At 38.2% G+C, this 17,483-nt stretch overlaps 1 protein-coding gene across 1 annotated transcript in view; it reads left to right on the top strand.

Annotated features, from left to right (window-relative positions):
- The window catches only part of PLCH2 (phospholipase C eta 2), an 83,668-nt gene that overhangs the window by 56,791 nt on the left and 9,394 nt on the right, over window positions 1-17,483 (top strand). The window contains exons 9-23 of the mRNA XM_068658489.1: window positions 1,812-1,905; window positions 2,706-2,909; window positions 3,056-3,176; window positions 4,053-4,224; window positions 4,517-4,624; window positions 5,390-5,548; window positions 6,822-6,914; window positions 7,906-8,006; window positions 8,750-8,847; window positions 9,681-9,863; window positions 10,306-10,413; window positions 10,599-10,723; window positions 11,721-11,805; window positions 12,305-12,451; window positions 12,583-12,662. Of these exons, the coding sequence (XP_068514590.1) occupies window positions 1,812-1,905; window positions 2,706-2,909; window positions 3,056-3,176; window positions 4,053-4,224; window positions 4,517-4,624; window positions 5,390-5,548; window positions 6,822-6,914; window positions 7,906-8,006; window positions 8,750-8,847; window positions 9,681-9,863; window positions 10,306-10,413; window positions 10,599-10,723; window positions 11,721-11,805; window positions 12,305-12,451; window positions 12,583-12,662 (1,878 nt within the window). The remainder of the gene's footprint in view (window positions 1-1,811; window positions 1,906-2,705; window positions 2,910-3,055; window positions 3,177-4,052; window positions 4,225-4,516; window positions 4,625-5,389; window positions 5,549-6,821; window positions 6,915-7,905; window positions 8,007-8,749; window positions 8,848-9,680; window positions 9,864-10,305; window positions 10,414-10,598; window positions 10,724-11,720; window positions 11,806-12,304; window positions 12,452-12,582; window positions 12,663-17,483) is intronic.

Here is a 17,483-nt window from a genome sequence, read left to right as displayed (position 1 = left end):
TTGATTGTGTCCAGAACTGTAATGTCTACAGTTACTTTATTTATCTTGTATTCTTTTAGGACAGTCCCATCAATATCTTTCTCCAAAGTTAAACGTCCCAGTGCAAAGATGTAGCTTTTGGCTCTGCTTTTATCTTAGGGCACAGTCCGCGATGAGACACTGAACTACGTTGTCACCCTTTCTCAGTTTGCAGAGTAGTAGATTATGTTCCCTGGAGCTGCTGAGTGGATTATTTATGTCTGGGAAAGTGTTTTGAGGATATGTAGTAGTGCAAATTAGGTTCTCTCTTAGTGCTTTAACATTGCATGGCTGGAGTGAGTCTTAAAGACTCTCTTCATTGCACTGATCATTATAGGAGTGTGAATCTTTGTAAACCAAGCTGCCTGGAAGTCCAACACACTTACTCCTATCCCAAATAGCCCTTGGTCAGAACAAGTTTGTTTTTTTTTCTCAAAGATGGTAACTTGGAGGGCCAGAAAGTGGCAACGCGTGTGGTATCTGTAATCTAAGAAATGAACAGATGATAAACCCACATCTCTCTGGCAGTTATGATTTTAGATAGAGGGGTGTATTTCTGTTTCATTGGCCAATCGATCCTCCCCATGGTGAGAGGAAAATGAGCACTAGCCAGAGGACACAAATCAGCTCAGATAATCGCTGACACGGACAGCACATGCCTCTAGGGTTTCTCTCCCTTGTCTAGCTCTGCCCTTTCTTATACAGTACATGCAGGGAAAACAAGTGTTCATTCTGTATGTTTGAAGCTGTGCCAGAAAAATCTGTTGTTTCAGAACTTTTTCTTTTGAACCTGGCAAGCCTATAATGTGTGGACAAATAAAGGGTTGGTTGAGTTTTATTTTGTTTTGTTTTTTCCTCCTCTTTCACATTTGTTTGTTAGATTTTAAATTACTCCCAGAAAAGGCATTGATCTTGTAGTAAACATGTTGTAGTTTGATTCCCCCCCCCAAGCAAAGATTTCATGTTGCCAAAACCATCAACATGGACACTTGGCTCTGGTGACCATTTTCATGTGTCGTGTAAAGAAGCCGATGGAATAGATCTGCTTCATCACTTAGGACAGGAACATTAAGTAATAGCAGGGATAATAATTTGATGACAAATCAAGAAATAGCAGGAATATTAAATTATACTGCTTATCTTCCAATATGTTTATAATTCAACTTTTAAGTACAGATAAAAATATAGCTATCATAAATTGCCTTTTTTTGTAAATGTCAGCATTTACAAACATTTTTCCCTTTGTACCCTTTTTTTCAATTGAGCATGCAAAGAGACCTTGAATTTAGCAGATTTTTTCAGCTTTCTGAGAGCAGTATGTCCTGATTTCCTTTCGCCCTGCTAGTTAAAACTGATTTTTCTGCCCACTGCATAAACATATGAGCTGTTTTCTTTTTTTCTTTTAAAGTGAAACTATTTTGGTAATGCAAATTTTGATAAGGCAAATCAATCATTAATTCTACAAAAGAAGAAATCCCATTGGTATGTGACAAAGCGTGTTCAGTTTGAGCACTCTGTGTGGCTAACAATGCTAATCAGATTCGACCTACAAAGTAGACCTCTGTTTTATTGGATGTGATCAGGCAGCTGCCAATAGGACAGAAACTTTTCACAAAGCAGTCTAGTTCTTATCTGACCTGACACTGACTGGCGGGAGTGAGAATCTCCCTGGGTAACTGGAAATCCGTAGTGCCACTATGGATAAGTTGGCCAGTTGATGAACTGTATACAGAGAAAAGAGCTAGGAAAAGCTGTGACTACTAGTTAACACCTCGTTTTTGCTACTTCTACAGATGACAAATGTGACTAAAGAACAGTGCTTGGAAATCATCAGCAAGTTTGAACCGTGCCCGGAGAACAAGAAGGAGGGAGCTCTGGGGATTGATGGTAAGCTGACTGCTGTAGCTGTTGCAGGAGAGGGTCAACAGTGTTTAAATTCTTAAGAGAACATCACGTTTGTTTGGATAGTAGAAAGTCATAGAATTTTATTATGTTGTATAGAGTAGTAGTGTATGGTGATTTTTTTTATTGTCTATTATTTGCTGAGTTGAAATTGGAAGATTTTAGAGGTATGTATCACGATGAAGTAGGAGTCATTACAGGTCGGCTGGAACTGTTTGTGTCTCTATTTGTGCATTTGGAAAATACAATAGAATTGAGTTTTATGATTCCTGCAGGTATTTTTGGAAATTATTTAGACTTTAATAAGAGAAGCAGTCCAATCCCTTCCCTCAACCTGTGTTCGGCCACTGGAAACTGTCTCTAGGCAGTGCAGTATTGTACATCTTTCAACTGATTTCACTGAGGAGTGATGCCAGGATGTGACCACAGATGTCAGGAGGCCTTTATTCACTATTCCACCTAATGTCCCACCATAATCCTTTGAATTGTAAACCTAAAGGTTTAAGTGAAGAGGGGGATGCAAATGAAGGGTGGATTAAATACAGACATGGTTTTTAGGAAAGTCAGAGTGAGGAATTGAACAAAACACCTGGAATGTTTTTGAAAGCAATAATCACAACTGGTCTTTGTGACAGATAGAATACTGTGGTTTTATTTACTTATTTTACTTGTCATGTTCATGAATATGTTGGTAAAATGTCAGGATGCATTTTTAGCCTAGTTTTAGGAAGGCTACAGCAACACAAAGGACAAATTGTATTATTTATGGTACTGTTTATTTACAGGTTTCACCAATTACATGCGGAGTCCATCGGGGGACATATTCAACCCAGAACACTACCAAGTGAATCAGGACATGAGTTATCCTTTGAGTCACTATTTTATTACCTCTTCGCATAATACCTACCTCATGGGAGATCAGCTGATGTCCCAGTCTAGGGTGGACATGTACGCGTGGGTGCTACAGTCTGGCTGTCGTTGTGTAGAAGGTAAAGATCAAAAGGGAATCATCACTACTCTCCAAACTTTTGTTTCTTCTGTAAAGGGACACCTGTGACTTCTGCAGAAGACTTAGGTCCCATGGTCTTCCATAGATGTTATTTGCCTGACGGGTGTCATTGTTTCTATTCTGTAGTTGACTGCTGGGATGGGCCAGACGGGGAACCAATTGTCCACCATGGATACACTTTGACTTCCAAAATTCTCTTCAAAGATGTGATTGAAACTATCAACAAATATGCCTTTATCAAGAACGAGTATGTATACAGTCTGCCAACTTTTGAAATCAAGCTCTAAGCTGGAGTAATCTCAGGCATCCTTGTAAAGGAAATGATTGAAAATCTAACCTGTTCCTGCATATGACAGACAGGCACTAGAATTATGAGTTTTCTGTGGGGAAAAGGCCTTTAGAAAGAAATAACAAGACAAAACTGGCTGAGCAGGGGCATTCTGTGCAAAGTTTTGACTGAATTTTTCTAGCAAATAGATGACAACTTAGCCACATATCTCTGGATGTGTATTCCAGTGATGACATGGTCACACTTAGCCAGGATAAGGCTGAAGGCATAGCAGTTGGTCATCTGCGAATTCAGCTAAGGAGCTAACTTCAGGCAAAGCTAGGAAGTCAACTAGAGCCATCAATTCGGAAAATTTTGTCCTGCAGGCATTGTCTGGCTGAAAGATGAGGAGCTAATTCGGGCCAGATGTCAGGATAGATTTCTCTTCATTCATAATTAGTTTTTAATTAATGAATCCCTCGTAATTCATACTTGAAGTGCATTGTATAGTAGCTCTTGTTCTCATTCTAAAATATATCCTTCTCTTCCTCGAATCTCTCTGGCAAGAAGTGGAGGTTAGGGCTGGGTAGCGTAGGAAAGTGAAAAGTGTGCTCTAGAAAAAAATGCATCAAATCTGATAGCAGAAATTTAATTATCCCGTGACTGTCAAAAATGTGTGGTTTGGAGTGATAGTGGGGTATCAGTTCTCTGCCCACACTGGTAAATATAACCCCTGTGGATTTCACTGGTGCTGATTCCCCTTGTGGGAATAGATCTGACAGTAATAACCCTTATCCTCTTAATGCTATAAAAGCTACATTTGTGGTTGATAATACTTGCTTATATCTCTGCCAGGTACCCTGTTATCTTGTCAATTGAGAACCATTGCAGTGTAATTCAGCAGAAGAAGATGGCTCAGTATCTTACAGAAATTCTGGGAGACAAACTGGATCTGTCTTCTGTGCACAGCGATGATTCTACCAGACTCCCTTCACCAGCAAGTCTTAAAGGGAAGATACTGGTTAAGGTAAAAACATTCTCAGTTTGTTCCATCCATCCTTTTTTGTGATGATTACAATCTCTGCTTGGTTATCACTTATACACTAATTTAAATGAGGTCATGATAAGCTTTCACCTCCCTGATCTTTAGCGAATATGGATGAGTCCAGAGAATTTTAGTGTTTGCTTGGAGTATTACGATTTTCACTTCTGTAGGAGTTAATTTTTATTTCACATTGGTGATGTGTTTTTGTTTTGTTTTAATATGTCATAGCATGAGCTGTGTGTTAACCTGCCTGTGTATTCATTTCATCCTCTAGGGGAAGAAACTTCCAGCCAACATTAGTGATGATGCAGAGGAGGGTGAAGTTTCTGATGAGGACAGTGCTGATGAGATAGATGATGACTGCAAACTAATGAATGGAGATGTAAGTTCGGTGATCACTTGAATGTAAATGTATGTTCGGTTTTCCTATCCCAGGGAGAACAAACCTTGTGTGAGTTCTCTGGAATGTGGATGTGGTCTAATCTTTGGGTTTCATCACAATTTTTTAAGGTTTTAAACATTCCTGGGGACAAATTTGGCAGAAGTGCCTACTAGACGGCACCAGTTCTAGTCATAATCTTTCAGTTTGGGAATTTTTTGCCTCTTAATATTTTGTGCCTGCAACTGTGTGTTTATGCCAGATTCTGAAGCTTTTCACATTCCATCCAGAAGAATCCTATGTCTGCTACAGTTGTAGAGTTTGCTGTGATGGGGAGTCATCTCAGTAATTATTTCTGTTGGCTTATAACAGAAACAAGTCCTCTGAGTAGCTTTACTAACAGTCTTGGTTTATTTCAGCCATTTAAGAACTGCATTAATTAGTTTTACTTTCTCATGACCTCAGACACTCTGTTTGCACTTCAGATCTAACATCTACATTAGGGCTTCACATTCTCACACATCGTGCATGAAGTGTGATATTGAGCTGCAGGTAACTGCTTCACATTATGTAAATGAAGAGATTGTTTAGCGTGCTCCGAAGCAGTTACTAGTAGTCAATTAAGGCAGGTCCTTTGGCTAGTTTTTTCTCTTCACTCTTTTTTCTTTCAAATAAAATTTTAGTTTTCATTAGTCTTGTTTGGAATTATTAAGCCTTTTTTTTTTGTTGTTGTCAATACTTTGATTAACAGTTCTGTTTTGTTTCTAGGCATCTACTAATAGAAAAAGAGTGGAGAATATAGCAAAGAAAAAGCTTGACTCACTGATAAAAGAATCCAAAATTCGTGATTGTGAAGATCCAAACAACTTTACAGTTACCACTCTACCATCATCAGGAAAGGCTGGTCAGAAATCAGATATTAAGAAGGTGAACATGTCTTACTGTGCTTCACTCACCCCCTAGGCTCGACTACTGTTTTGCTTGTCTCTGTAGCCACTTAGTACTATTATTTCATAACAACATTTGTTCTTTCAAAGGCTGTCTGAGGTTGGGCTTATCAATGTGTTTTGACACTCATGAAATTGTATCAGCTTACTGAATAAATTATATATTATAGACTTCAGATTTCATAGCTGAATTAATTCAATTAATGGTGATGCCAGGTGAGCGTCACCATTATGCAAAGCTTTTTTTTTCCACGCAGCAATTAGAGCATGAAATGTACACAAGAAATGACTTTTCAACAGAAAGAGTTTGTTTCCCATTATATAAAAAAGTGAATATGAAAGTTGGGCTTTTTTTTCCTCAGTTCTCTATGTTCTATGCATTTATATTTTTATTTTATACTAACAGTTATTTATAAAAATGTACTCAGCCCACAGAGCACACTTCATGAACTTGAGGCATTGTCAGTTTAGAAGTTGTGATAAGCCACAAAAAGCTTAGGAAGGTTGCTGCATACAAATGAAAAACATTGGAGGCCTGCCAATAAGCAGGTGTACTAACTGGGGATTAAAACTAGAGAGGTAAAACTCAGCTTTCCAAAACTTTCTGTTTCTATTGAGTTTTGTATGTACTTTTAAGCTTAATGATTTATGTGAAATATCAGACAGTATTCCTGTAAGATCTGCCACTATGCTGAGACTTCTGGGTTAGCCAGAACAATCTGTGTTCTGTTAGACTGGAAAACAATGAAACTGTAAGGTAGTATTAAAGCCTAGTGGCACCAACAAATTATATACATATTTAGGGTTTGCAAGAATTTTGCTTCTTTCTTACCATGAAGAATTTGCAGAAAACCATGTAATTGAGGTCACATCTCATGGCAGAATTAAGTCCTGTTAAACCAGACTTTTAAAATATTAAGCTACAAAACAGTCTGCTGTCAGTGAATGTATGAGACTTGACACTCAAACCTTGCGTGGATGAAAATAAACTTTCATGGTGCGTGGTATTAGGTGTTTTTGGGGTTTCTGTCTGTTCTGAATGTTTCTGTTGACAAAAGTGGTGTCAGTTATTGCTGGGATAAAAGGTCTTGTGCTCAGCTTGTGTTTAAAAAAAAACCTGCACTGGTCTGGTGAAGTTCTGCTGATGCTTTAGGGTGGGTTGCTTCACAAACTATTTTTGATTATGTTTAAATACGATGTCTATAGCACCCTATTTGGTCTACTGCATTATTCTTTCTGTTTGGTTACTTCAGAATAAACTTGAGGATGACGCAGAATCTGGGGAAGACTTCAGTACCAATAAAAGGCATAGCCGAACGTTGATGGGCAGCTTTTCTAAACGCAAGGTGAGCCACTCAAGAAGATTAGGTCTACACTAAAGATTGCATTCTTGGATAGATTCTATAATTGCTTACAGTGGTGGAGAGGAATATCATAGCTGGATTGTCCATCAGAGACTTGCCTTCAGACTCACAGAAGAAACAGGGTGGATAACTGGTTGTAGTTGTGCATAACAGGTAGTTTCAAATTACATCAAAGAATAAAGCATCCAAGATTTAATCTGAAAACATTAAAACTGGTTTGCACTTTTTATATGAGGCTTTGCACTTCCTTAATAAAAAAACCTAGATGTTGGGCTGAGCCATCCTCATGTGCATGCATATCATTCTGCAATACTACAGATAAATGGATACTCAAAATCAATAGTGCCTTCAAAATGCTGAAGGTTTTGCAGAATCACAATGTGACTGAGGTTGGAAGAGACCTCTCAAGGTCATCTTGTCTGCCCCCCCTGCTCAAACAGGGCTGCTTAGAGCAGGCTGCCTGGGACCACATCCAGGCACCTTTTAAATGTGTACGAGGAAGAGGACCCCACAGCCTCTCTGAGCAGCCTGTTCCAGTGTTCAGTCACTTTCACAGTAAAAGTGTTTCCTGATCTTCAGATGTAACCTCACGTTAGAGTTTGCACCCACTGCTTCTTGAAAAGCAAGTTTGCTGACACACATTTACTGACAGATTCGTTTGTACCACCAATATGGAAGTGGTTTGTACCATAACAGCTTCTGTGTGCTACCACAAAGCCCTCTGCATACATGTAACTCGTGTTGCTATTTTAACACCATAGAACTTGTTAGTAGTTTCCTTGATTGCTTTATTCAAAACAGTTCCTCAGAACGAGCACAGAAAATTTTCTCCTCAATTTTTATTACAGACTGTTTTAAATGTCTTGAGTTTATTTTTCTTGTTGATTGTTCCACATCATTTGTAGAAAAGGGTGAGTATCTCTTAAATATTAATATCAGTTTAAAACAATGGTTTTATTTCATTCTGGCACAGAAAAAAGGAAGCAAATTGAAAAAGGCAACCAGTCTGGAGGAGGGTGAAGACGACATGGATTCTCAAGGAAATGTAGCCAGAGGCTCTGTACATTGCACCAGGTTTGTTACAAGTGGTTTTGTTTCTAAAAAGAAGATGCCTACATAAATGTGCCCACTAAATAGACATGCTACAGCTCTAGAAGCCAATTTGTTGAGGGCTGTCTGTAGTTGTGTGACAGGAATCTGGTATAAGGGTGTATCCGTTGTCTGCCACATTATCTCAATGATCTCTTGGTGTCATTTGGCCTAATTAGCAAAGTACAGTGGACATAATGTGTCTTTTGAACTCTTACCATCTCATCCAGCTGAGATATAGACTGTTTGATTGGTAGCCCAGTGAATTCATTAAGGTTGATTTGCATAGTGCATCAGCTCCCCAGCAGATTTTTGGTTTCTAATTTGCCACATGCATCAAGGTTCGTGTGATGTTTTTGAGTTCTCTTTGGAAACTGCCTTTTCCAAAATCCTGACATCAAAGGTCCTTTGTGGAATGGCTGCATAAGATTCAGGCTATAAAAAAAAAGAAATCAGATCAAGCAGTTCTCTAGGATACTTTGGGAGATTAGTTGTTAGTGATAACCTGAAGCAAGTAAGGAGGATCAGAGACTTGTTCTGTATACTTTAATGTGGTTGTTTCCATAACTTCTGTGCTTTGACAATGAAGCTCTGTGGTATAAAACTGTTAAATGCTTCCTTGGTGTAAGATAAACTTCTTATTTGTCTTTACCCTGATTTATTTTTAAATATGAGAAGGAAAGTTTCTTTCTTAATTCACAGAAAATTGATTTGCTTTATCGTTCTAGGATAAACCGACAGAAGAAAACAATGAAGCTGTCTCGGGCACTCTCAGACCTGGTGAAATATACAAAGTCTGTTGGCATCCATGATGTTGAAACTGAAAGTAGGTTGAACTAAAAGTATCCTAAAAGTAATTGCTTTGTAAAGAAGTTGAAAGGTTTATGTTATCATACCTATCCATATTAAAAGCTGTTTATCTGTTTGTTTCTCCCCTGCCCTGAGAAGAGTTTAACAGAAGAGCTGCACACAATAAAGCTATACTATTTCAAAGTGGCTCACCACTTTGCTATTCAGAATCCACAAAATGAGTCTAGAGTTGTGTGACAGCTTCCATAAAGGAGGTAAAGCTGTAACAGGTAGTAGTAACACATGTAGTCTTCAGTAGCTTTTATAAAGGTTGCTCCACACTATTTACATCCTGGGAAATAGCAGAGGACTTAGTTACTTTCTTGGGAGGAAAGGTCTGAAGAGCATTTCAAATCAATAGAGGTGTCTCCAGAGTTTGGATTTTACTTCAAACCTAGTGAAATGTCCACGTTAAATTTCTAGGATATTTCAGTCCTCTTCCTAAGTTTTCTGCATCTGATTTTGACAGGAATCAAGATTTAGTTAAAAGCGTCAGAAAAAGAAAATTGCTTGCCAGAAATCATACTTTCTTTGAGCAAATTCAAAACATCTTAGAGAGTGTTTTTTTAAACTTCTTAATGAAGATTCAGGTCGCTCATTACATTCAGCTTCATTTTCCCAGCTATAACTTCTCCAATTAGCACAATTATTCTTCTGTAGTATAAGAAAAAGATAGCACCCTCTGAGTTGGAATTATTCAAATTATGATAGATCATTATAAGTAATTAGTGCTGTCTTTGTTTGAATGCTTTATTTAGATAATAAATAAATAACAAGATGACCTCTGATCACCTCTTGTCATCTTTGTAGTCTCTTCTAGCTGGCAGGTTTCGTCTTTCAGTGAAACAAAAGCCCACCAGATACTGCAGCAAAAGCCTGCACAGTATCTACGTTTCAACCAGCACCAGTTATCCCGCATCTACCCATCTTCTTACCGTGTAGACTCTAGCAACTACAACCCCCAGCCATTCTGGAATGCTGGCTGCCAACTTGGTGAGCAGAAAGAAAGCTTATTTATTTTTTTGCTTTATTTTGGAAGGAACTTTTTAATGGGAGCTGCAGAACTAACTCTCAAATATGAGTTCTCTGCTCATCCAAGTCTACTGACATTTGAGTCCTTCTTGTTATTTTCTATATTGTTACCTAGATAGAGTACCTCAAAAATGCATCCTACATGCAGGCAGTTGTCTGATAAATGAACATCCTTTTCAAATGCAAGAAGACTTCAGAGTTCAGACTCTTTCAAGGAGCTTCTCTCCCTGAAGCTGTGATGTCTGCTATATAAGAGAAATCTTTTTCAGAAAAATATGAGTCTTTGCATCCAAGAAGTCAAATGTCAAAACATATTTAGGTCTTCTTTCTTTAACTTGTTTCTACAAACAGAAATGTTGTCAATGTACTTTGGTAGTAATATCACTTTTTCTTTTTTTGACAGTGGCATTAAACTACCAGTCAGAGGGGAGAATGCTGCAGCTAAACCGGGCCAAATTTAGTGCCAATGGGAACTGTGGCTATGTCCTCAAACCAAACTGCATGTGTCAAGGTAAGAAAAATCAGTAGAATAAGTGGATTACTTATTGCCTGAGAAGAGTTTATGTGGATCCTTATTATAGTTTGTTGAAAAATACATTTCTGATGCTAGAAGCAAGTAAGCCGGAAGGTATCAGCAACTAAAGCTATCCCCAAAATCGCTGCTCTTTCACATGCTGTGGCTTCTCATTCTTTCAGGTGTCTTTAATCCAAATTCGGAAGACCCATTGCCTGGTCAGTTGAAGAAACAACTGGTTCTACGAATTATCAGTGGTCAACAGCTCCCAAAACCAAAGGATTCCATGTTGGGAGACAGAGGAGAGGTATTGAGCTATTGGTGACTGTTCTTATGTTGGTGAAGGTTTATTTCCAATTTAGCTGAGCTAAGTGTGAGGATTAATCTTCCTGCAGTTATCTGTTGGGAGACATAAAACATTAATAAATGAGCACTTAGTATCCTAGATCTTTAGGTGGTTTTCATGTCTACTAAGCATCACAGCAACAGCCTGTTTTTTTTTTTTTCCTCCAATTGTCAATACAGTTCCTCCAGGACAAGCAAAAACAGGCCAATAAGCTCATCATTCTACTCACAACAGTACTTTAAATACCCTCCAAACCCCTCTGCTTGCATCAATCTGCTCCCAGTCCTTCATTTAGCACAGTATTACATGTTTTCTTTCTGTCCTTCCTTTGGCTTTGTGGTGTATGATTTTTTAAAATTGTTATTATTTATTTTGTTTTGTGATGACCTTTTTTTGTTTGTTTGTTTTATAATGCCCCTGGCAATTCCACATAAGGAAATACCAGACTGAAATAGGTCAAATTTGCAACTCCTTAGTACCTTTTTTAAGACTTTTGTTAATTACTTGTGTTGTTTATCGGTGTTGCAATATCATTCACATGACTTTATTAGTCATTAACAAATGATAGGATGAGGCAGTTTTGTTGAATTAAAATTTCCGTTTAGCCTTTTGCCTCTTAGAAATAGAATCAAACCTCTCAAATGAGTTCTTACATGCTTGGTTTTTATGTGGATGTTGCAATCTGCTTCTAAATATTCTTTCTCCACAGAACTGTTTTAGGTAAACTACCCTAAAAAATAAATGTGGTAGAGTCATACTAAAGGTTTGGTGAACCTGCTTGGTTTTGATAATTTATTTATTATTTTTATTAATATCACATATGCAACAATAAGGAATTTGTCCTAATTCAGTTTACACTCATATTTCAGAGGATGAAGAATAATCTTTTAAACTGCCATTTTATCCTGAACAGTAGGGGAATTTCTTGTCTTTTCAATATTTATTTTCTGTTTTCCAGATCATAGATCCATTTGTTGAAGTAGAAGTTATAGGTCTGCCTGTTGATTGCTTCAAAGAACAAACTAGAGTAGTTGATGATAATGGTAAGATCATATGTGTTTTGTTTGTTTGTTTTGCTTTTTTATGGTTGAAACATCCTCTTTCAGGCAAGCTGTTCATCAGGAGACAAACAGATGAAATTATGTGCCTATTATAGAAGAAAATGAGAAATGGATTTTTAATCATTTTTGCTGTTTATCATTCTTGGGTCTTAAATTGTTCAAATGAGTTGGTATGATGTTGTGAAGGTCTTGGTGTAATATGAGCTGTTTGTCTGACTTCTCACTGAGTATGAGAAAAGGCTATTACAAGCTAGTGGTTGTCAAAAAAGTCAAAAGAAATTCATCTTGTTCAAACACAACTTCTTGTGCTGTTGCACCTCCTACTGAAGTGAGTAGGGGTACTGGATTATCAAAGAACAACGATTAAACTATTAGGAAAACTAGAATGTCATTGCAGTTTAGGCATTCCTTATATAGGCAGTCTTCTTTCTTCATCTGTCTTGCAAACAAAATATGTAAAAGCTAATTCTTTCATTCCTAGGTTTTAACCCAATGTGGGAAGAAACGTTGGTGTTCACACTGCACATGCCAGAGATTGCACTGATTAGGTTCCTTGTGTGGGATCATGATCCAATTGGACGTGATTTTATTGGACAAAGAACAATAGCTTTCAGCAGTATGATGCCAGGTAAGACAGAAATGGGGAATTACCAAATCAGTTGGCTATTTTTTTTTTTTTTGCAATTTACAAAAGGAAAGTCTTTAGATGCTTTTTCTATCATCTGTTTCTCCTTGTCAGCTTTGCTCACTCTGTTTCAGGTTACCGCCACGTATACCTAGAAGGTATAGAAGAGGCATCCATCTTTGTTCATGTGGCTATTAATGACATCTGTGGTAAGGTGAGTGCTGTCAGAACAATGCAATTTGGTCTGCATGTGTAAATGAACTGACAAGATTTTATATCACACTAGGGAAGCCCAGTGGGTGAGGGTCCAAACTAACTTATTTATTCTAATTTCATCTCTGTGATTGTCATGGTAGCCTGAGATCTGTCTGAACACAGACAAAAAGACAAAGGTTACATTATAAAAAGAGATTCTTGCAGCACATTTTAGAGGGAGCCACAGGGGGCAAGTTATTTCATTATAGTGTATGCACATTAATATGATTAAGTGTGGTTATGTCCAGTACAGTCAGTGCACCTTGCTGAACAAAAGGTTATACCCCTGAACCGCGTGTGCTTTCTGTCTGCAAAGCTTATTCTTTGAAGGCTCTGTCTGCCTGATGTTCTTGCATTTTAAATTTAACTAAATTGTTAGACATTATTTGCTTAGGGTGTTTTTCCATAATAGCACTTGAAGTGCAGGGGAAAAAAGATCCTCATAATCATTGCTGGGCTTATTCTTCCCTGCTTATTTGTTAGTAATAGTGTGTTTGCTTCATGTGCAGGAAAAATACAACTTGATGGGTGCTGTGCCTATTAAAATAAAGCCTTAACTTTTCTTTGGCCAGCTGGCAGTGACATGGCTTATTTCCTGTCGGTGCACTGGATTTAGTTACTTTCATGGGATTAATTCCAATGAGTTTCAGGTAGACTCAAGTATGTTGTAGTGCCTTGAGAACCTCAAAACCAGTTTATATCCACTCACAATGTAAGACCGAGCCATCTTTCAACAAGCTGAAATTTCAGTATCCTGACAGCAGAAGGCACCGTTGAATAGGCCAGGAATTGTGAGTTCTTTTTCTTGTGGTGTGCCTCATGCAAGAGGAATTAAAGTAATTCTTAAAAAGGAAAATATCTCTTTAAACTGCTAGGTTTTAATGGGGTGAAACTAAAATAACTACAAGGAAAACATTTTCTTTTTATAGAACGAAGGGCTGTTTCTGGAAAGAAGGTCACTTCAGATATTTCAGTTAATGCCTGTAAAAGGAATGAGATATTAAGCTCAGCTCCTGCTTTTTTGTCTGATGTCTAACACAAAAGCCTTTGGGCAGATATAGCTTCATCAGGATAGGGATGGGAGTACTGCCTGAAACTCTGTATGATGGCATTATGAATCTGTTTGAAGGTAGCTCTGTGGAGCAAGAGACTTTAAAAGCTTTGGGTAAAAGAGAGAGTTAGTGTTGGTCTGAGTAAGACAGAACAATTTTTAATTCCTGGCTGTAGGGTCTGTCAGAAATAAAAGGCTAACATGGAGGTGATGGTAAAAAGACCAGTCCAAATCTTGAGGGAAGAGTGATACCAATCTGAGTATTTCAATGCTAAGATCTTTCCTGACTTTGTTTTTGGGTTCAAGGGAAGTATATAGTGTGTAAGTCGTGCCTTTTATTGGCAGTGGGTAGGGGTGTGATTCTGTCTGTAACGTTGCAGATGCTTGCTAGATGTGTGCATTAGCACAGATTCAAACAGCTTTAAATTTTACTATGAACTTCTTTGGAATTCCTGTGTTAGGCCTACTACTCTTTCTTGAATAGTTCTATCAGACACTCCACGCTTGTAACAAGAAGGTCAGGTAGCTCATCCTTGGGCACGAGGCCAGTGGGAATTGATCTGATCTGATTAGTGGCGGTGTCCTTCACCTCAGTCCTGTGTTTGCTGTGTGGCTCCAGCAGAGAGGCTGACTGTCCTTACCAGCCTTACTCATCCTTTTGTGAATTCTTCTTCTTAGTCAAAATGATAGAGAACAGACAGGTTCTCTTCTACCTCTCAGTGCTGCTGTATGCAGTCTTTATGCTCCAGTTTTGCACTGCTTTCAGGTGATGCCCTCTGTGCTGATATTGTAAGGATAGCAAATATTTCGGTATTCTTCATTAGCAATCAAAGCCGGGAGTTTAGTATCCACTGTCAAATGGGACAAAGACAAATTGGGTCTGCCTGCTGTAGGGGCTGATAACTGCATCAGCTTCTAAGTCACTGCTCTTGACTGCAGTGCTTTGTGAAAGAGATCATGTTCACAGTCGTGTGAAAATATGAAGAAAATATTGAAGAAACACTACACAGCCCTTTCTGCTTTGGTCTCTAGATCATGTTCTGCTGTGAATTTCGGTCAACAGAGTTTTGCTAAAATAAGAACTGTTTCCCCTCTTCTAATTATTGGCAGAAAAATCACCACAGTTATCAGTCTGATTTAATCCATCCTTTAACTCAGATATTCTACTGCAAGCATTTGGGGGCTTTTTTTTCTAGATGTAGATATTCCACCCTCAGTAGCTTAATATCACAGAAGTACGGTTAGATTTCCTTCACCTTAATTAGTGTTTAACTGATTATTTTTTTCTAGATTGCACTGTTTTCTTGGAGACACTTCTCTTTGTCTGTGTCTCTTCCATAGTCTATTCATGTATTGTGGAATTTCTTGTGTTTTTCTAGATGTGCATATCTTTGAGATTCTCCCTCGCTGCTGTTTTGTGTCTTATTTGCCTTTACTCTGTCTGTTTGTGATTTCAGTGGGCTTCTCTATGTCAAAAAAAGTCTACTTTTAGAAGCAGAACATTTTTAGACGCCTTGAAGGTACCCCTCCTGCCTCAGGGAGGTGTAGTGACCACCACCACACACCTGCATGCCTCTAACTCTTTTAGCATCGGTGTTCCCTTAGTAGCATTTTGGAGCTCTTCAACTCATGTAATGTGGATTGTGACGTTTGGCTTGGTCAGTTCTATTGGGTCATTGATCAACCAGAGAGCCCTGCATTTATGAAGTAGATCCAGGATAAAAGTCCTTCTAGATCCTTTCTTTCTCTCTTCTTTGAGTCTCTACTTACTGTCTTTTCTCTTACATGCTGTAATTCTTTTACATGGAAAAGAACATTCAACAGTGAATTGTTTGCTAAATTGTGGGAAAGCCTCGTGCTGCTTTGTAAGTCTCCTGAAGAATTAAATAGGCCAGTGACAGCTGGAGTAGAGGCTGAAAGCACATATTCTGGATCTCCGTCAAAATGGCTCTCTTTTTCCTTTTTTTTTTGTAAGTTAACCAAATTTGTCTTTGCATTCTTGAATCAGTCCATTGATTCAAGCAATAGCGGCTAACTTAACAAAGATGCACCAAAGAAACCAGAATGATACCTGAGGTCCTGCACTGTGTGTCACCCATTTCATCAGTGCTTTTCTTTCTTTTGTTTTTGGGGATATTATTTGTATGTGTGTATGACAATTTTTGTTCTGGATTTTGCAAACATTTATATTGTGTGATTTTTGTACCAATAAATATGTGTACTTGCCAACTTGCAGCAATTGGAGCAGAAGATTTTTTGCTTCGCTCCTTAACAAATGCTGAATCTCATTTTGAAGCTTTCTGGTGGAAGCTGAATCCACTGTGATCCAAGCAGACTGTTCAATAGCCTGGTTCTCACAGGACACGTATTAATATTTCAGTTACATTTTCTCTGCCATGTATTATTGGCACTTTGTCCTCCACAAATGGGGGGAAAAAAAAAAAAACAAACAATCCCTAACTTCTTTATCTTACCCTGTATATATTTGTAAAGTCCATTTTATGTCTCCTGTTAGCCATCTCTTTCTCACACTGGGTCTTGGCATGTTGTAGCTAAACTTCAATCACAAACTGCTAAACTTCCAGCCTGAAATAATATTCTGAATGGTTTCACTGGGGTTCATCTCAGGCGAATAAATCATGATTCCACATGCCGGATTGCACAGGACACTTATGAATAAAAGCAGCTTTTAAGCTAGTGCAGCTAACTGTACAATGCAACTAGTTCTATTGGTGAGTTCCTATGAAGCAAAACTTGAAATATGTCAGCATGTACTCGAATATTTTGGGAGCGAATAATAGACCATTGTAATTTAAATGAGATCTTTCTGACCCGTTGTTTAGCACTGCAGAAAAGTGGCCTCACATGGGACATCACGGGGTAATGGAGTTGAACGGACAGCAGGTGCCAACAAGTACTGATGCTGATCATATTTATCATGGGTTTCTTACAATGCTTGCGCGCTGCATTTTTGTTCATTGTTTATGCTTGAGGAAGAGGACTACTGATATTAAAGAATCTGATCTAACTGGGAAGTAAAGGGAACAAAGGAGGAGAAGATTAGAAGGGAAATGCTTTCTCTTTAACTGATTTTTATGTATGGGGCTCTATGCACAGAGCAAAGCCCGTCTACCCTTTATCATACATCATACATCAGCTTTAAAAGTTGGCAAGTACACCCGGAATGTTTACAGGAATGCTGAGACTCTTTCAGTTTCACTGAAATGTAAATCTGCTGGATGAAGGTGGGAGATCCTTAACAGTTCGTGGTTATATATATTCAATGCTTAAATAAGAGCCGAAGTGTGGGAAGTATTCTCTTACCAACCCGACTAACTTCCTTTGTTTATAACGTGTTTCTTCAGTGCTGAAAACACACGTGAGTGTCTTTGGATGTGTTGTATAGTAGGAAATGATCAAATGTAATCGCACAGGAGAAAAAAGAGGACTCTTTGAGGATCCTGTGCCACACACCTAGTTGTCACATGTAACTGCTGCTCGTAGTAGTGCTCAATGCAAGTGCAGTGTCAATCTCGTTTATGCTGAAAGCCAAAATATGATACTTTTATGTCCACTGTGTATTTCCTGACAGCTTCTAAAGAATGTAAAGCTCCATTTGAACATCCAATTTGTTATTAGATGTATTAAGTCAAGACTATTCTTTAGCCTAAAAGGTCACTATCATTTAAATTCTGTAACCACCCAATGTTGCATGAAAATTAAAATTGA

Source organism: Anas acuta, chromosome 22 (assembly GCF_963932015.1).
Source record: "Anas acuta chromosome 22, bAnaAcu1.1, whole genome shotgun sequence".
Taxonomy (NCBI): domain Eukaryota; kingdom Metazoa; phylum Chordata; class Aves; order Anseriformes; family Anatidae; genus Anas; species Anas acuta.
This window is presented reverse-complemented; position numbering and strand designations above follow the sequence as displayed.